The 19,603-nt window shown below is 38.2% G+C and overlaps 1 protein-coding gene across 11 annotated transcripts in view; it reads right to left on the reverse strand.

Moving 5' to 3' along the window:
- Nucleotides 1-19,603, reverse strand: part of Nek10 (NIMA-related kinase 10) — a 234,425-nt gene that overhangs the window by 132,065 nt on the left and 82,757 nt on the right. For all 11 annotated transcript variants that reach the window (XM_013515620.1, XM_005387501.2, XM_013515619.1 and 8 more), the window contains one exon: nucleotides 7,998-8,073. In XM_013515620.1, the coding sequence (XP_013371074.1) occupies nucleotides 7,998-8,073 (76 nt within the window). The remainder of the gene's footprint in view (nucleotides 1-7,997; nucleotides 8,074-19,603) is intronic.

Here is a 19,603-nt window from a genome sequence, read left to right on the forward strand (position 1 = left end):
ATTTCCATCCTCTGACTGGAACCAGCCTGCCACATTTCATTCTGAGACTTGGGCCAATGTGCCAACAGGAAGTATTTAAAATAGAATATTTCTCTGTTTCAGGGGTCTTGACTCCCAAAGCCATTAAAGGGGTTATGCTTTTTGAGTGACTTACTGTGCTACACGGTGTTGTGTTGAAGATGCCATACATTCTGTACATGTCCTTCCCTGTAGAGGTAAAAGTGCATCCCCAGGCCCTCGAACCTGGGCTTGCCCTAACTTACTTTGACCACTAGACTGTAGCAGGCGGGCAGCAATGCTACCTGTTATGTCCAAGTGACATCCAAGACTACCTTTAACTTCCACTTTGTCCTCTTGGAGTTCTGCTCTACCACTGTACCGTAAATCAAGGCTATGTGGAGGACATGTGGGGACCCTCACAGTTTCTATTCAGCATCTTCTGTCTAAATTTAAATGAACAACGAGGCCAACGTGGAGCTACCCGCTGTTCCAGTAACACAGTGCAGCTCATCTACCTGAGGAAGCCTGGCAAGAGCTGCCTAGAAAGCCCTCAGAAACTGCTTCTTTGAGCAACTGGAATTGATTATTAGACAGTAGTACTGTAGATAACTAAAATATTCATCTCCTCCTTACCAACTAATCTCCCAATTTCTCAATTACCAATAAATTAATTTGAGGTAAGTTCAAGAACACATCTTTTGACCAACCCCTCCACAAAAGTGTGCTAAAATAACACATTGCACTATTATGCAGTCCCTTTCACACCTCTTTCTGATAGGAAAAATGAAATTACATATATCATTATATGCACAGTGACTCGAGTGTCAATATTTAACATGACAAACTAGAGAAATAAAGATGAAAAGTTGAAGTATTTACAGACTTGTGTTTACTTATAAAAAATGAAGACTATAAAAAGGCAAGAAAAATAAGATGTAAACCTGAAGATAAATGACTTGGAATTACTAATCGATAAAAGAAGCAAGGGCTTCCACTGACAGAATCAGTCATCAAAGGGCTTCCTCCCTGTCTTCCTTCTCATGCCACTGGGGAGTTCAGAACAAACCACACTGAAAAGTCTATGCTGAACCCAGCGTGCTGCATCTATTTTCATACTTGTAATCTTGGCTGAACAGGTCTAACATTGCTGGGGGCACACAAAATGAAAACTAGGCACATCTTGAGTAGCTACAATACGGTATTTCTTTTTCTATCCATCAACTATGGTGTTAGGTGACTGAAAGACATTATAATGTTGAAATTATATGAAATCATAAATCTTCATAACTTGAAATAGTGTATTTCTTCTTTTCCAGAAACTCCATAAATTTTCAGTTTGAATTCATTCGTTACCTCAAGTCTTATCAAGTTTGCTACAATTACGGAAAACCCATCTGAATATTTTCAAGAGTTGAATAATGAGAAAACCATGAAAGTCAGAAAATTTTTAAGATAGTTTTTACTTGAATAAAGTAAAGCTTGGAAAATAATAAATATATTACATTGATGAAGTTACCTGGAATGTGTACATTTTAATAGAAAAATCACAATACCCCTGCAGAAAACATTAATCATAGTGCAATATTTTAATGTATGACATAGTAAGTTAAGTCCACCAATTATTCACTATTCAGTTAGCAGGCAGAATGGTTAAGAGCTGGTGCTCTGGAGTCAACTTATCTGGATTTGAAGCCAGGCTTGTTCACTTACTAGCTATATGATGCTGGATATGATTATTCCTTTAAGATTACTTCTTAAATAGTCACCTTCATCTTGAAGAGGTTTGAGGATTAAATGACTATTAAGTACACTGAGTAGTTCCTAACACTTAGTAAGCTCTCAGTAAGAGAAATAAAAATAAGCAAAACCATGGGGTTAGTAACATAAAGCTGGACATGGTGTGGTGGGATGTCATTAATGCATGCCCTCTAATACTTTCTACTCAGCATCTTCTGAGGCCATGTGACCTACTCCACTGTCTTTAATATGTATTTGAATTCCATTTGTTCTGTTAAATGCTAGGTTCATTCAAAATTCCCTCCTACCTAACAAGCAGATAACATAATAAAACAATTCCCTCCCCCACTCTCCTTCTGTCTCTCTCTTTCTCCCCCTTCTCCATCTCTATCTCAATATCAACCTCTCTCCCTTCTCCTTCTAAGGGCAGGGACGGGGACAGACGACATGTCTCTGATAAATAAATCTTATCCTGTTCGACCACAGAAGAGCCATAACAAAAGCAATTACAGGCAGCAGCATCCTCTGCCCACCGATTAAAGTACCAGTAAGACAGCTCTGCTCCTGTAGATCTTTGTGTTTGGATGCTAAAAGCATCTTCTTTCACTTTCACAATTCTTAACTGCTCTGACCTGGCTTATGGAAAAATACTGGTCCCTACTATAACCAGAAAGCCATCTAAGAACCAAATATAGAGACAGGGAGGGGAAAAGAGACATAAATACACTCAATATAATTGATTCTTCTTTACTGTGACTATAAACAAATCTGATTCTTGGCACAACACAATCTATACATTCAAATGAGTACTAGCATTTCAAACTTCAGTTAACAGCATCTAACAATCACTGTTATCTAGTGAATGCTTACCAGATGCCAGCAATGTATAGGGTAGATATTACTTTATTTAACCTCACAGAAATCATAGGACGTGGACAATAATATTATCCCCAGATTGCAGATGAAGAAACTGAGGCATGGAGTTCAGTAGTTCATAACCTTCAACAATAGACCTGGACTTTAAGTAGACTTTAAGTCAGGCAGTTTGATTCTAGAGCTTGTGATTTTGACACTGACCTACCCATCAATTCTATGTTCTTATTCCAATTATGCTCTTTGAAAATTGTTCTTTTGCAGGTTCTCTCTGCGTTAATTTATCAGTCATAGAAAAATACTTTTTTGAATAAATTAGAATCAATTCATTTTTTTAAAAAACTGATAATATCTTACTTGGTCCCATTATTACGGAAGATATAAAAATGAAATAAACAATAAATGAATGCAAAAAAATGAAACAGAGTTTGCCATCAATGTGCTTACTGCACCAAATTAAAACACTCACTTCAGACTTCACTGAGGCAAAAGAAAGAAAAGTTCAAAGATTCATCTCCACTTTACAGGCCAGTAAAAAACAAACAGTAAGCTGAGCATGCTAGCACAGCCTGTAATCCAAGCGCCTCAGGAGGATGAGGCAGGAGGATTGCAAGTTTGCAGCCAGCCTTAGCAACTTAGACTCTGTCTCAAAATAAAATTTATTAAAAGGTCTGGGATGTAGCTCCGTGTCAGAGTGCTTGCTCAGGATAGTTCAGTCCCCAGTACCACCATCACTAAAAGAAAAAAGGCAGGCACTCTGATTTTAATTGCATTAAAATGAAGAATGACTTATTTTCATTTTATCTATTCAAAATATTTATTAAGATTCTGACATTAAGCCTCTGGGTCTTGGACAAACCATGATGAGCCAGGGAGGCAGAGATCCTATGCTCCTGATCCAGTCTGTGCTTTGGGGGGGAACACTCATGATATACCACCCAAATGCAAATGCTCCTCTCCTTACCATGGGGTTATATCTGGATAGGAAGAAATTGTAAGTCAAAGATGTGTTTAATACCCCTAACCTGCTGAATAGCACACCTTGGCAACAGAGTACGCTAGGCACTGTTGGTTGTGTTCAGTGACTAGGAGCTGCGGCTCACTGTCACTGCCAGCACCTGGAAGGCATTTTATTGCACAAGGTGGCCCAGGAAAAGATTAAAATTCAGTTTCTCCTGAATGCATGCTGCTTCCACACCATCATAAAGTTAAAAAACTGTAAATCAAACCCGCCACAGTTGGAGATCATCTGTACAATACAAGATCAGGAAGAAACAGCAGCCATGAAATACTAAAGCAAGATTTGGGAATTGAGTCTGTGGGGAGGTTTCTATCTTGGGCAGATGATCAGGGAAATGCTCTCTGTATAAGTGACATTTAAGCAGAGACCAGAACAAAGTAAGGAAATGAACTGTGCAGCTAACTAGAAGAATAGAATTCTAAAGGGGAACATTTTAGAGATCTAAAATAAAAAACAGCAGGGGGGGCGAAGGACTGGGAGGGATGATAGCACATGATAATTTTGCACAATAAAAGAGAATAATTTTCTTTATACTACATCATTTTGGTATTCTCACAATCATAGAAGCACTGGGTCACTCACGTAGCAAATGTTTTTGTGAGACTACTGGATTCAGTGCTTGGGATAGTACTTAACAAAATTATCACAAACTATCACAAAATAAATAAAATATTCAACTGTGTGGAGGAAAAGCACATGGAATGTATAGATCACAGGAAATGTACTTTGTTCAGGGTTCACCTGAACAGGCTACAGTCCAGCTGAGAGCTTAAGGATAGGTAAGAGCAAATCAGCTGACAAGCTGGAGGGACAAGGGTATTCCAGGTAAAGGGAGCAGCATGTGTAAGAGGCCCTATGGGCAGAGGGCCCAGGTGGAGTTACTAGAGTAAAGTCTGGCTTGACGTAAAGCTGGAGAACCTAGCAAAGGCCTAAACATGCAGGGTTATATCGTTATAGCTACGCTGAGAACTTCGTCTTTACATGAGCAATCAGAAGTGACTAAAGTGTCTTAAGCCTTTTAAGATTTTAAATTTTGAGTGCTTTATAGCTTTCTTAAGACTCTAAGAAGTACAGTCAACAGCTGGGCATGCCTCACTTTATTTCAACTTATCTGGGTTTCTATACAGGACTATTTTGATCTTCCCAATAACAACTTTACAAGCTTCTCCAATTATCTAGTGTCATAATGTGAATAGGATCATAATAAGTAGTGTGGTCTCAAAAAATTCTCATTCCAGTAGTAGCTAAACCTTTCCATTTTCATTATTTCATACTCACTTGGTAAATGACAAATACATGTTCCATGGAGAATTAGCATGAACTATTTCCCAGAGACTCAAATCCTAAATCTACTCTGAAAATGTATTTGAAGATGGTCTGTTATTTTTTTCCTCTGGAATTAGAGCAAGACATAGAGATTTTTTTTTAAAAAAAAGGAAACAAAAATCATACTTAGAGATTATTTTCCTTGAGAAGATAACAAATACTTGCCTAATAATGAATCAATCAGCTGAAGAAAAGGAGCTTTTATTGAACTTTCCGTTCTAGCACAATCACTTCAGCTATGTGCCTACAAAGAATTTATCTAGCAGCTCCATGAAGAACAGAGCATGCACAGAAAAACTTCCTATAAGAATTGATAAAGAGAACTTTCTCCTCTAAAGTAAGTGAATATCAGGGGAACCAAAGCAAAAAATAAAGGGAAAACTATATAGGAATATAAAGTGCATCAAACTTGAGGACCATGGGGAACGGGAATAGAGATTCCCCAGGCATCACAAAGCCACACTGATAGTTCCAGAGCTCCAAAGAATCACACCACAGTTACAAAATTTGAAAAGAAGTACTCTAGGGAAGTGATGTCATGTGAAGAAGAGACCAAGTACCCAAACTGCAACTCAAAAGCCACTTTTTGAGTGCAAAGTGGCAACGCTACACTAGAACCTGAATACTGAGGTTTTAGTCTAGAAAAAACAACTTGGCTGATATGCTGACACAGAGGGCTCTGCATGCCTGCAGAGGGACACTACTCTAAGATAAGAAGCAAGCCAAGAAAAGACATGAGATGCGAGGTTCAGAACAGTGATTGTGAAAGATATTAACGTCACTGTTCTCCAATTTAAAAATTCAGGGAAAGCACCAAAATGAAGATACGGAAAATTCAAAAGAAACTGGCCATATCAAGCAATTTATTTGAATACATTTTACATTTGAATTAATTAAGACTCAAGTTCTCCCAGACCTAACAATGTCAGGACCCTGGCCAGGTCCCCTTCTACTCGCTTTTCAGCTGAGTCAGCATCATAGTACCCCAAACAAGGCCCCGGGACTCCCTCTCTGAGGGCTTCTCCTAGCCCAAGCGTGAGTTTTCCCACTTGCGACTGAGCAGAAAATACCCCAACTTCTCATCCAGCAATAGGACAACTCTAAAGCAACACCCATGCTGTTATCTCCTATAATGTTCTGCCAACCTGACTTTGAATGTTCATTGTACGAGCTGCCCTCCCTTCACTGCCCCTTTCCTGCTCCCCTAGTAGGGTGTCCTAGGACCTCTCACCAACAATTTCATTTGAGTCCATGCTTAATGGTCTGTTTTGGAGAATCTCAGGATTAGAAATTAACAGGATATAATCTCAAACTGAGTTCTTTAACTTCATACACAGTGGAAGATATCAAAAACTAGGAAGACAGATATAAGAACAACTTCACAGTTGAACCCGGTGAAGAAGGAATTTCTAGTAACTGGAGTAGAGGGAAAAGAAGAGAAATAAACAAAAAAACTTTGAGGTAATTTAAAAGAGCAAAGAATTGATAGAAAGATGAAAGGTAATAAAACACATTGCACACGTTATTAAAACAATCATGCTATACCTACATGAAATAATAGCTTATCTATATTAGTAGGGTCCAGTTTTTCTAACTCTCCAGGTAATTTAAAAATTAACAGGTATTGTGGATCTGTCTTTGAGATAAGAAAGCAAAATCTCATCTTTTGTATTTCTTCCTACGAAGTCTGTACATTCATTACACAAATACACATATACAAAAGTGTCATATTAACAACTGTGAACTTAATTCATAGTCTTAGTAACAAAAATCTGCTTACACCAATTATAACTGAAATTTAAGTTTGTATTTTATCCACTCTGTAATTTTGACAATCAAATCTTTTCAGGAATATATTACTAGTTCACATTTTTGTGATCAACTTTCCATTATTTCTGAAAAACCATGCAAGTAAAGGAAAAAATAGCTATTCTATCAGCAGTTAATAGGTGGTCTGCCTGAATTTTAACAGGTTAAATATGAAAGTAAACTTACAGTTTTCAAGGAATACTAGCCTGGCCACCAGTTTTTTGTTTGCTTGTTTTTATTTTTTGCATTTTCTCATGAAGCTAGTTTTAAAAATAAAACGTAAGAAATTTCCAGTAAAATAAGCCAAGTCACCCTCTACAAACATTATTCTAAATAAACATAAATGAAAGAATTTCATAAAACTGGGCTGTTATTTCAAGACAATTCCAACCTCTCTCAAGAAAATTTATTTTCAATTCTATCCCCAGAGCTCAATTTACAACAATAGGCCAAATTTTAAAAAAAGAAAGTCTCTTGATTGCTTGACACATTGAATCATATTTCAGAATATTTTTCTGATATTTGCTATTATATTGAGTAGCATATCAGCTTGCTAATTTCAACAAATTGAGATAAATGATATGATTAGCAAAAGATTTTTCACTTCATAATAATAGCTTGGAAAGACTCTCAAAGTATTCTTTTACAGGTTACAAGTGTCTCAATTCATCACTGATTTGCTCAAGAAGCAACTCACTTTGTATACATGTGCCTAAATATATATGTCAACTTTTATTCATTCATGAAATAAAATTTATTCAAAAACTGCTATTTTCCAAGTACCATGATAAGTAACAGGGTATAAAAATCTTCTTCCTGGACTTTAATGCTCATAGGTAAAAGAGATAAAAAGTAGGTGCTTACAAGTAGATGTAATAAACTATCCCGAGTGTCATGTTGGATAGCACTTCTACTAGTTTATTTGCAGATTTATTCAACAACTATTGCACACCAATTATGTGCTAAGAATTGCTCCAACTGAGAAGTTATAAAAGCAGTCCCCATAAAGGAGGCAGCTATTTTAGAAAACAAAGCAATTTTTTGGTGGTTGTTTTAAATATATGTAATGATCCGCAATTCTTTTTTGTGTATATTATTTAGATAATCAAATAAAATTTATTAAATAAATTGTCTTTCCTAGAATGCTCTTTTCTTTGCAAGCTAAAAATAGAAATGAAAGCCAACACTCGTCAAATATAATGACTGACGCGTATGAGGCAATTATCCTTACCAGGAATACAAGATTGTTCCAACAACAGACGTGAGCTTACTGTTTTCTTGTTTTTGCTTTGCCAGGCCAAAGTCAGCTATAAGCAAGAGAACAAAGCAATAGGTTAGTGTGTTTTTCCAGACTTAGTATTATTCCCTCACTTTTGACATTGTACATAATAATGATTATTTCATTTCACAGACAGAAGACTTCTGTTTCTTTATCCTCTATTGAAATACCCCATACGCCAGTCTTCCATACCACGCCCAACCTTAATTAATGGTATACTATACGTGCACTGTGCCATTACACTTTATATTTTGACATAATGAGGTTTATCATTTTTTAAAACCTAAAAGCCTTGCTAACTGCAACAGGGTTAAGCCTTATGGAACTGTGTTTTTATTTTTTAGGTTATCCTGTACAAATTTCAAATAAATAACATTATCACATAGGGCAATCATCACTGCATCTCATCAAAAGAAAAGTTAAGTATGAATAATCATCACAAAGGCCTGAAAATCTGAGCTTAAATGGCATTGATTTATACAAAGTCACATTATCTGCAAAATAAGTTTTAAAATAGTGCAGTGGTAAATAGCATAATAATAAAATTTAAATTATTTAATAATGCAAAAAATGTATATGCTTCATATATAAATATATGCAGTATAATACTGAAACCACATGTACTCATTTAAAACAATCCACTTCTTTGTTTTATTTTTAATTGACACATAATAATTGCCCACGTTTATGAAGTATAGTATGACAGTTCAACCAATTAACACAAATTGTAATATTAAAATCAGGGTAATCAGCATTCCTTCTTTGTTTAACTTTATTTTTAACAGGCACAAAAATTGTGCATATTAATGGGGTAGCATTTGATGTTTTGACACATGAACACATTGTCTAGCATTTCAATCAGGTTACACATCTGTCTCCTCAAATATTTATTGCTTCTTCATAGTGAAAACATTCAAAATCCTTTCTTCTAGTTCACTGAGTTACACAGTGTGTGACTGTCACCCAAAATCAACAGATTTTGCAATAGCACAAAGGACCTCTGGTTCCTATCTAACCGTAACCCAGTACCCATGGATTCACCTTTCTTTACCCTCCCTTCCTTACCATTCTTCTTAGTCTCAGGTAACCACCATTCTACTTTCAACTTCTAGAAGATTGCCTTTCTTACAATGAACAGATGAGTAAAAGCATGTGGTGCTTGTCTTTCTGTGCCTTCCTTATTTCACTTAACATAAGGATATCTCGTTCCAGCTATGTTATAATAAATGACAGAATTTCATTCCTTCGTATGTGTACCACAGTTTCTTTACAACTTTTCAGCTGATGGACATTTAGGTTGTTTCCATTTCTTTATTACTGTGAATAAGTCCTACAATGAACAAGGAGGTGCTGATACTTCTTTGGCAACCTGATTTCATTTCCTTTGGATTTATACCCAACTAGTATGACTGCTGGATCATATAGTAGTTCCATTTCTAATTTTTGAGGAACTTTCATACTATTTTCTATAATGAATGTATTCACTTACACCCCCATCAACAGTTCACCAAGGTTCTCTTTTCTGCACATTTTTGCTGTCACTTAATTCTTTTAGATAATAGCCAATCTTACTGGAGTGATGTGATAGTGATTTGCACTTCCCCATGATTAATGATGAATCTTTATTCATGTACCCATTGGCCATCTGTACAGCATCTGTTGAGACACTTCTATTTAGAACAAGTGTACAGTTTAAGTGGGTTGTTTTATCTTTTGCTTTTGAGTTCCTTATATATTCTGAATATTAATCCCTTAAGAGATTATAGTTTGCAAATATTGTCTCCCATTCTGTAGGCTGCCTCTTCATCCTAATGACTGCTTTATTTGCTGTGTGGAAGCTTTTTAATGTAATGTGGCCCATTTGTCTGATTTTGCTTTGGTTCCCTGTGATTTTAAGGCCTTCCCAGAATATCTCTGCCAAATGCAATGTCTTAAAGCATTTTGCTTAAGTTTTCGTCTAGCAAATGCATATTTGAAGTTCTTACACTTATATCTCTAATCCATTCTAGGTTGACTTTTGCATGTACTGAGAGGGGTCTAGTTTTATTCTTCTGCATGTGGATATTCAATTTTCCCATCACCACTTATTCAAGAGCTTCTCTTTTTTTGTAAGTGTGTTCTTAGCACCTGTGTAAAAAATCAGCTGGTAGTAGATGCAAAGACATTTATATTACCGCTAGGCTCTCTATTCTGTTCCATGGCTCGATGTGTCTTTTTTGTACTATACTGTTTTAATTACTACAACCCTGTAGGAGATTTTGAAATCAATAGTATATTATGTATATTATTATTTAATCTTCACAACCTCCCATCTTATAGATAAAGAAACTGAGGCTTAGAGGGAATGGGCAACTTGCCCAATGTCCTATAGGGAGTAATCAAAGTCAAATATTAAGCTGCTGTTGCTTGAGTCTAGAGCCCCAAATTCTGTCAACACACCATGTTACTAACAAAGCAAAATGAGGCCCAGATTGTTTAAATGACAAATTCAACCAAATATCTCAACAGTAAGTAATACTCATTATCCACACACTGTCCTGGAATATGGGGTAGGAAAAAGAAAACATTTCCCAACTCATCTTATAAAGCCAGTGCTATTCTGATACAAAACCAGATGATGATACTCCAAAAAAACTTGAGCATGATAGCCCCTGTTGACAATTGGTGGTCAACTTGTAACACCCAGTTGAACTGAAACAGCATGGTGCTGGGCATGGAGGGCCCACCTGAGGATTACTGCTGACAGCATAAAAAGGAGAACTAGAGAGGAAGAGGTAGTGCTGTTGGTTCTTCTGGAGGAGCCTGTCATGCTGGCTTTCCTGATATTAACTGGGCTGTTCTCATTATTGAAGGAGCTTGGGACCTTGTTGTCACTAAGAATGGCTACAGTTCACTTTGGGAGTGCTCTGGTCCTCAATTTGAGCATTGCTTCCAAGATGGTGCACAGATGAATCTCCTGTAGAAATCTGTCATGCTGACTTTCCTGATATGAACTTGGCTGTTCTTATCGTCAGAGGATCTCAGGACCTCGTTGTTCTTGAGGATGGCTGTTATACTTTTTAGGGGAGCTCTGGTCCTTACTTTGAGCATCACTTTCTGGCTCCGATGCTGATCCCTCAGCTTAGTGGCACAGATCCTTCATCCCGCTGGCACAGATTTTCTAGTTTCCACCACTGACCTTTGGAACTTCCCAGCACAGATCCGTGAAACAGACTTGCATGAGACATTCTTGTGGGCTCTATGCCTCCAGCTGGACTCAGGCGTACTGTCATGGGTTCTCGGTCTTCAGCTGGACTCGTGCAGGACATTGCCACGGGATCCAGGCCTTCAGCTGGATTCTCTGGGTCTGTAGTGTATGGACAGATTTCCTGCACTCTTTTGTATTTGACTCTTTGGATGACTATTATAAAATAACCCTATAAATGATGTATCTTGTATTAAATTGTTTTCCTTGCAAATCTTAACTACAACATCCCCCACGAACACAGACACAAAAATGATCAACAACACATTAAGTAAATTAATCTAGCAATATATAAAAAAGATAATACATAACGACCAAGTGGGGTTAACACCAGAAATATAAGGTAGATTCAGTAATTCAAAATCAATGTAGTTCACCATATCAATATATTAAAGAAAAATCATATAATTATACCAATAGATCACCCAAAAAGCATGTAAAAATGCAACATCCATTCCTTTCAGCAAAATAGAACTAAATGGAAACTTCTTTGACCTGATAGATGATATCTACAAAAAAAGAAAACCCTACAGCTAACATACTATTTAAGGTTAAAAGACAGGATACTTTTTAATTTCAAAAGCAAATCAAAGATATCTATTCTCACCATTCCTATTCAAAATATACTATAAGTTCAGGTAAATTTGTACACAAATTACTGTGTGAACATAATTTTAATTTACCACTGACATATGCATCACAGTGAGATTATTGAATATTTTAAGTGTATGTTTAATTCGATATTTTTAAAAACTGTCATATTAACATTTTCTCTCAGCATAAATGTATGAGGGTTACTGTTGCATCCAGCATGTGACATTGTCAGTTTATTTTTTAAGTTAACCAGATACACAAGTTTAAATGCAAATAGTTAAAATACAAATAAATGATAATAGGAATTCAGGAGATGTTTTTCAAATTGAGCAGGGGAACACGAGATGGAGGGGGAAGGAAGGAAAAAAAGATTTAAAAAAAAAATCAAAGAAAAAATGGAAACAGCTTTTTCAAAGGCGAAATGGATCAAGAATGGGAGGGACCAGAAAGAGATGGGAGGGGAAGGGATCAAAAAAGAACTAAGATGTGTTATCCACATGTACAAAGTCCCCACAATAAATGCAATCATGATGTACTGAAAACATGCTGTAACCAAAGATACATAATAAGAAAGAAACCATTGTAATAGGTATCTCAGTGTAATTTTCATTTGCCTTTCTCTGATGATGATTGGTTTTGAATGTTTTTCATGTACTTTTTCACTATCCATGTATTTTCCTTGGTAAAATTCCTGCTGAAATTTTTGCTCACTTTCTCTTAGGTTATTTTCTTATTATTGAGTTTTGGACACCAATTCTTTCTCTGACAAATAACTTACAAATATTTTCTCTTAGTCTAAAGTTTGTCTCTTTATTCTTCTAATATTTTTCATAGTACAGAAGTTTCAAACTTCAACGGGCCTAAATTCATTACTTTTATATCTTATGGATCTGACATTTCATAAATATTTGCAGTTGGTACCTTTTGCTTTCCTATAGAGATTTCATAACTCAAGTTTTTCATGTGATTCATGCTGTTAATTTTTATATAAGGTAGCATGATAGTGATTTTAGGTGTCAACTTGAGGAGAGCAAGAAATATCTAGAGAACAGATAAAGCACTGTTTCTGGGTACATCTATAAGCATGTTTCCAGAGAAGGCTGGTGTGTGAGTCAGTGGACTGAGTGGGGCAGATTTACCTTCTATGTGGGACAGTACCATCCCATCATCTGCAGGTCCTAATGGCACCAAAAAGCAGAAGTGAATCCCCCCATCACTTTCCATCATAGGATAATACAGCAAGAAGGCCTTCCCTCCCCAGTCACCACCACCTTGATATTAGACTTCCCAGCTTCCAGAACCATGAGAAATAGTTACCCAGTCTCAGTTATTTTGTTATAGCAGAACAAAACAGATTAAGACAGAAAATTGGTACTGGACAAGTTTGGTGATATTGGAACAAATACCTAGAAATGTGGGAGTGTGTGGATAGGTGGAGACTAGAATAGTTTTGAAGTGAGTGCAAAAAAACACCCAACTTGCAAAGAATGAAGCATTTAAGGGCAATTCCAGGGCTGAATCAGAAGAAAAAGCAAGCTGTAAGGAAAGCGAAATTTCTAATATATTACTTAAGTGAGGGTGATCATGACTATGGTGGAAAAATGGATGGACAGTGAAAGCCATTCTGATAAAGTCCCAGACAGAAATAAGGAACAAGATAGCAAAATTAGAGTAAAAGTTATTCTCATACAAAGTGCAAAAAATTTGGCTGAATTTTCTCTGTGTTAGGACTCTATGAAAGGCAGAATTTAAAGGTGAAAATTAGGGTATTTGGCAGAAAAATGTGTAAGCAACACAGGATTCAAGATAATGCATGGCTTCTACTAATAATATACAGTAAAAATGCAGGAGAAAAGAAATGATTTAAGGGGGCTGGGGATTTAGCTCAGTGGCAAAGCGCCTGCCTGGCAAGCGCAAGATCGTGAGTTCAATTCCTGGTACGGGAAGAAAAACAAAAAAACAAACAAACAAAAAAAAAAAACAAGGAAATGATTTAAGTGTAGGATTTACAATTAAAAAGGGAGCAAGCTGGAAAGAGTAAGAAAATACTCAAACTAGCTATATAAAAATGAAAAGACGTATTTGAGAGAGAATACTGAATGTGCGGCCAAGTGACCTTTTGCTAATCAATATGGATACAAGGGAGCCAGGTTATACTCATGAGGGCCAGGGGAGAATGACACTGAAGGCGGTGCAGAGATCTTCAAGGCAACCTAAGACCTTGATGGTAAGGTTTCCAGAGAAGTGCTCAAAGGACCTTAGCGTTCTTTGCCCTCAAGTCTCTGCTCCTCTCCTCTGGTGCAGCACTTCTTGGTCACCCCAGCTGTGCTTCAGCCCAGCTCAGACTGCTCTAGAAGGTACAAGCTAGAAACAGTAGTAGTGCCCACATGCTGCTCACAGAATGCAAAAGCAATGGGGCCTGACTTCCTCCACCTAAATTTCAAAGGATGTAAGAGAGAGCCCACAGGCTCAGGTAGGGATTTGTCATAAGGCAGGACCACCACAGAAAGTCCTCACTAGGGTAACACCTAGTGGAGCCGTGGATGTGGGGCCACCTTGGGCCCACAGAACTGTAGAGCTACCAATATGCACACAAGCTTGGTAGAGCAGGAGGCAGGAGACGCCAAGCCGTGACAGCTTGTTACACGGGCTGAGCCCAGCCAACCGGCTGCAGGGAAACTTCCGGCCCAAAGTGCCCAGTAGGTGGCCATTCGAGCAAGTGAAGATGATTCTCTGTGTTTAATATTGTTCGCCCCGTTGGAGTTTGGACTTACTAGGACTAGTTATTCTTTCTCTCTCTCCCATTTCTCCCTTTAGGAATAGATATTTATCCTATTCCTGTCTGACATTTTATGTTGGCTCACACCTAGAGGGGTATTTGCCTCAGATGAACCACGCCTTGAGTCTCACCCGCATCTGATTTAGATAACACCCTGGACTTTGGTGAGTTTGTGCTGGAACAAGTTAAAATATTGGACCTGTGGAGAAGGAATGATTGTATTTTACATGTGAAAAGAACCAGAACTTAGAGGGGTTAGGAGAAAAAGCTATCGTTTGGATATGTCCCCTAAGTGGTGTATGCTAGAAACTTATCCCCAATGTAACCCTGCTAGGAAGTGCTGCCTAATGGGAGATGCATGGGTCTCGTGCATGGATTAATGCTAGCATTACAAAAGTGGGTTTCTTATAAAATCATCATGCTGGCTCCCTTTTATCCCTGTCTGTGTTGCATATGCCCTCTCACCCTTCTGCTTTCCACCACCGGAAGTTACAGCAAGGAGGTTCTCACCACACCTCAATGCCTTAATGTTACACTTCCCAGCCTCCAGAACCACGAGTCAATAAATTAGTGCTCACTGTAAATTACCGAGTCTGTAGTGTTATCATAACATAAACAGACTAAGATATGTATAAAATATGGGTTGACAGCTATAACTCTTCTGGGTACGTCCCCCAAAGAGTTAAAGACATGACACTACAGTGATGTCCCCATGTTTAGAGTAGCACAGCTCACAGTAGCTAAGTCATGGAAACAGCAATCGATGGATACACAAAGAAAATGTGGTGTATATATACAACCGAGTAGGAAAACAGATGCACCTTGAGACCACAATGCTAGGTGAAATAAATCAGACACAAAAGGTTAAATATTGCATGACATGTCTTATATGAGAGACAAAGTATAAGCAATTTGAAGAATAAAATAAAAGATCGGCAAAAGGAAACAGGGTGGTAGACCTTCCACAGATGGGAGGGGGTCTGGAGATGGAGGGAGAGGGAAGGGGTGGAAAGCAAGCGGGAAGGAGAAGGACTGAGACGTGGTCTGTGTATGTGCCAATTCCCCACGATGACTGTTCAAAATGTATCACAACCGTGTACTGATTTTTAAAATAGAATAAAAAAACAAGAAATAAAAAATGGACTGAGGTTCTATTTTTTCATATAGATCTCTAGTTGTCCCAGCAAAATTTGTTACAACTATCTCCTCCTTGACCTGAACACCTGACTTACATATTTATTTGGATAGTTAGTACCCTTACTTCCTGTTTCCTACATGTTTCAAAATGAACAAATCCCCAGAAGGATTCTTAATCCCACCCCAAACAACTCCCTGGTGCCCCACCAGCTAGTGGCATCATCAAGAACCTAGGAACTTTTCATAGTTCCTGTGCCGTTTGTCAGTTTACTGCCTCTCAGCTTTGAATCCAGCCTCCATCACTCTGCTCTGTGACACTGAGGCTGGGACCGGAAGTATTTCTCCTCTGCCAGCTGGCATGGAGGGAAACACTGTCAGTGAAGGATTCTGAGGAGAAACGTGAGGAGCGGGCTCCTCTGCTCCTCTCTTTCCTCGCTGCTGTAGCACTTGTGCACAGCGCATGCTGACAGGTGCTCTCTTCTCCTCCAAGCAACTTCTTAACAGGTTCTGTTGGCACTGCACGCTGCTTCCCAGAAAGACTCACAGCCCCCGCCCCCAGCAGACAACATGCCAGAAGCTTTGTGCTGACTTTGCAACACTCCACAGATAGATTCCCAGGAGTTTCTCCCAGCATTCTAAGCCAGACGGCAGGTCTTACAGATACCCCAGCCAAAGTTCCACTGACACATCCAAGCGTGGCTGTATAAGAGATTCATTAGCATCTCAAGGAGAAACTTTCTGTATAACAGCTGTATCCTCCAGCATTTAAACGCCATTTTGGGGTACAGTAAGCCATAATCACTCTCTCCGACAAAGTCTGAATCTTCCCCTCCACTGAAGTGGTAGTTCTGAAAACATGCCTACAAATTACCTTAATCTTCTTTTAAATGGGTGATCTTAATTTTTCTTCTTTTGTGTGTAAAACAACTTGGCAACTCAAAGATAATGAATATAACACATAAAAATTATGAGACGTTAGATTATAAAGTGATCTTGGCTTCCATTTCTGGTGTTCTCTCTCTTGCTCACTTGTCTGTCAGAACCCAGCCACCAAGTGGAAAAAGTCCAGGCCATTTTAGTGCAGAAGCCACATAGAGAAGGGTAGCCCTGGAGAATGAGAGGCCAAATTGAAAAGAAAGAAGTACTCACCCCAGCCAGGAGCCACAAGTCGCTACAGGCTATTGGAGTCAACCTTACTAAAAGCAGAACCTTGAGCCTTGTTAAAAGTTTCAGATGATATAATACAGGTGACTTCAACCGTACGAGTATGAATCAGAGCCATGTTGCCCCTAGACTCCTGTTATGGTTTGTGCCTTGGCATCTCCCCAAAGACACATGCAGTCATGGGGTGGACTTTTAGAGTTTATGATTGATTCATGGGTGTGAGAGCTACACCCACCAGAGACGGATAGTTTGCATATGTAAGGGAGAGAATGAGGCTGCTTGCCACTACTCCTCCCTTTTGCTCTTGCTGCTTTTACTGTTTTCTGCCACCATGAACTGTTGCCCTCTACCATGTGCCACCCTGTCTTAGAGCCAGCTGATTATGGACTAAAACCTCCACAAACTGTAAGCTAAATAAACCTTTCCTTCCTTAATTTGGGAGTCGGGTGTTTTGTCTCAGCAATGAGGGAAAGTAACCAAGACAACTCCTGATCTTAAGAAATAGTGATAAAATGTTTATTGTTGTAAGCCAACACATTTCATAACTTTTAGCCAGCACTAGGTAATGAATACAATCACGATCTCCCTTGTCCATGCCACCATGGCCTCTCACCAAAGATACTGAACTGTATCCCTTTAACAGACTGCCTGTTCCATCTCTCTCTGTGAAGCAAAATCCTCTAAAACTAGAATTGTCTTTAAAATATCTAAAGAAAATATCTGTGGCAATTAGGGTGAAGTGTCAACTTGGTTGGCTTTGGGATCCAGCCCAGAGTTGATGGAACACACTTCTAGGTGTGTCTAGGTGGGAAATGGAGGCATGGTCTTGGGATTTATGCCTGGTCCCTTCCCCTTGCTTCCACAGCACTCTCCACCTTTTCTATTTTCTCAAAATCTTGAACTATGCATCTTTCTCCTTCATGCTCCTTTACCATGTTTCCACCTTGGAGCCAGCCTCCCTTGGACTAAAAATCTCTGAAACCATGAGTCAAATTAAATCTGTCCTCCTTTAAACTGTGAGGTAATTGTGCTCTAGCAATGGGGGAGCTGGCTAATACAGAAAACTAGAACCAAAGAATTGTTGCTATAATTGTACCTGACAATGTGGTTCAGAAGGCTTTGTAACTGGTTTTCAGGAAGACTCTTGGAAGGTCTGAAGATGCAGGATAAAGATACACTTTAATGCTATCAACAAAGCTTGATGAAAGATTCTGTTTAGAGTTCAGAAGACTGGAATGCTAATAAGAGTATGGACAGTAAAGACCAGGCTAAGGAGGAGCAAGGACTGTACTGGCAGTTGTACCAGAAGCCATGTGTATTACACTTTGGTAGAAAATTTGCCTATATTTTGTCCATTTCTTGAAACTTTCCAGAGGAGTAGGAATAAGAGCACTAGACTAATTAATCTGGCAGATGAAATTTCAAAGAGGCCCAATATTCAGGCTGTGATATGGGTACTGATGACTGCTTTTAGTTAGACTTATAATGAGAATCAGGGGCAAAACACAAAGCATAAAAATTTGAAAAATTTAAACTTTGCCCCTCTCCAAAAAACCATGTGTAAAGTAGGAGCCAAAGAAGGTGTTGTTCCTGGAATAATTAGTGCTGTTAAAAAGAAGGTGAATTTTTGTACAAAGACAAGAAACATGCCTTGAAGACATTTCAGAAATTAGTAAAACCACATCTGTTGCATCTTCAAATGTTCAAAAATGTCAACCTTTTCTTTCAAAAGAGTTCCTAGAACCCTTGCTCAAGAAGGGGATCTCAGGGAGTTGGTTCCTTAGGATTCACTTTACTCTGCTTAGCCACCCAAGCACTCCAAAGCTGCTACAGCTATGGTCCAAAAAAGTCTGGCTACAATCCCCACTGACAGCAGATTGGGCAACAAAGACAAAGCAGGAAGCATCACAATCCTTGACTTGAAATTATACTACAAAGCTACTGTGATAAAATCAGCATGGTACTGGCAAAAAAAAAAATCTGGGGATCAGTGGAACATATTAAAAGATGCAAATACAACTACAAAATGACTCAGCCACCTTATGTTTGACAAAGAGGCCAAATATGTTCACTGGAAGAAACACAGCCTTTTTAATAAGCAGGGCTAGAAAAATTAGCTTTCCACATGCCAGAGACTAAGACTAGACCCATGTCTATCACCATACAATAAACTAAACTCAACATGGGTCAGAGATCTAAATATTAAAACAGAAACATTGAATATATTAGAAGAGATAGCAGGTAGAAATCTTGAAGACATAGGGGTAGGCAGAGAGTTCATGAATAAAACCCAAACTGCATGGGAAGTACTCCAAAGAATCCACAACTGGGCTCTCACCTTATTGAAAAGTTTCTGCACATCAAAAGAAATCAACAGAGTAAAAAGAAAACCCACGAAATGGGAAAAAAAATTAGCCAACTGTCTCTCAGATAAAGGACTTCTATCTAGAACATATAAATATTTTTAAAAAGCCACCCAAATTCAAAAACCCAATCCAAAAATGAGCATTTGAAATGAATATGAATTTCTTGAATGAAGAAATACAAATAGCAAATAAACATATGAGAAACTGTTGAACATCATTGGTCATTTGAGAAATGCAAATTAAAACAACACTGAAATTCTATCTCACCTCAGAA

The sequence above is a fragment of the Chinchilla lanigera genome, unplaced genomic scaffold (genome assembly GCF_000276665.1).
Source record: "Chinchilla lanigera isolate Chin_1 unplaced genomic scaffold, ChiLan1.0 scaffold00029, whole genome shotgun sequence".
NCBI classification, from domain to species: Eukaryota; Metazoa; Chordata; class Mammalia; order Rodentia; family Chinchillidae; genus Chinchilla; species Chinchilla lanigera.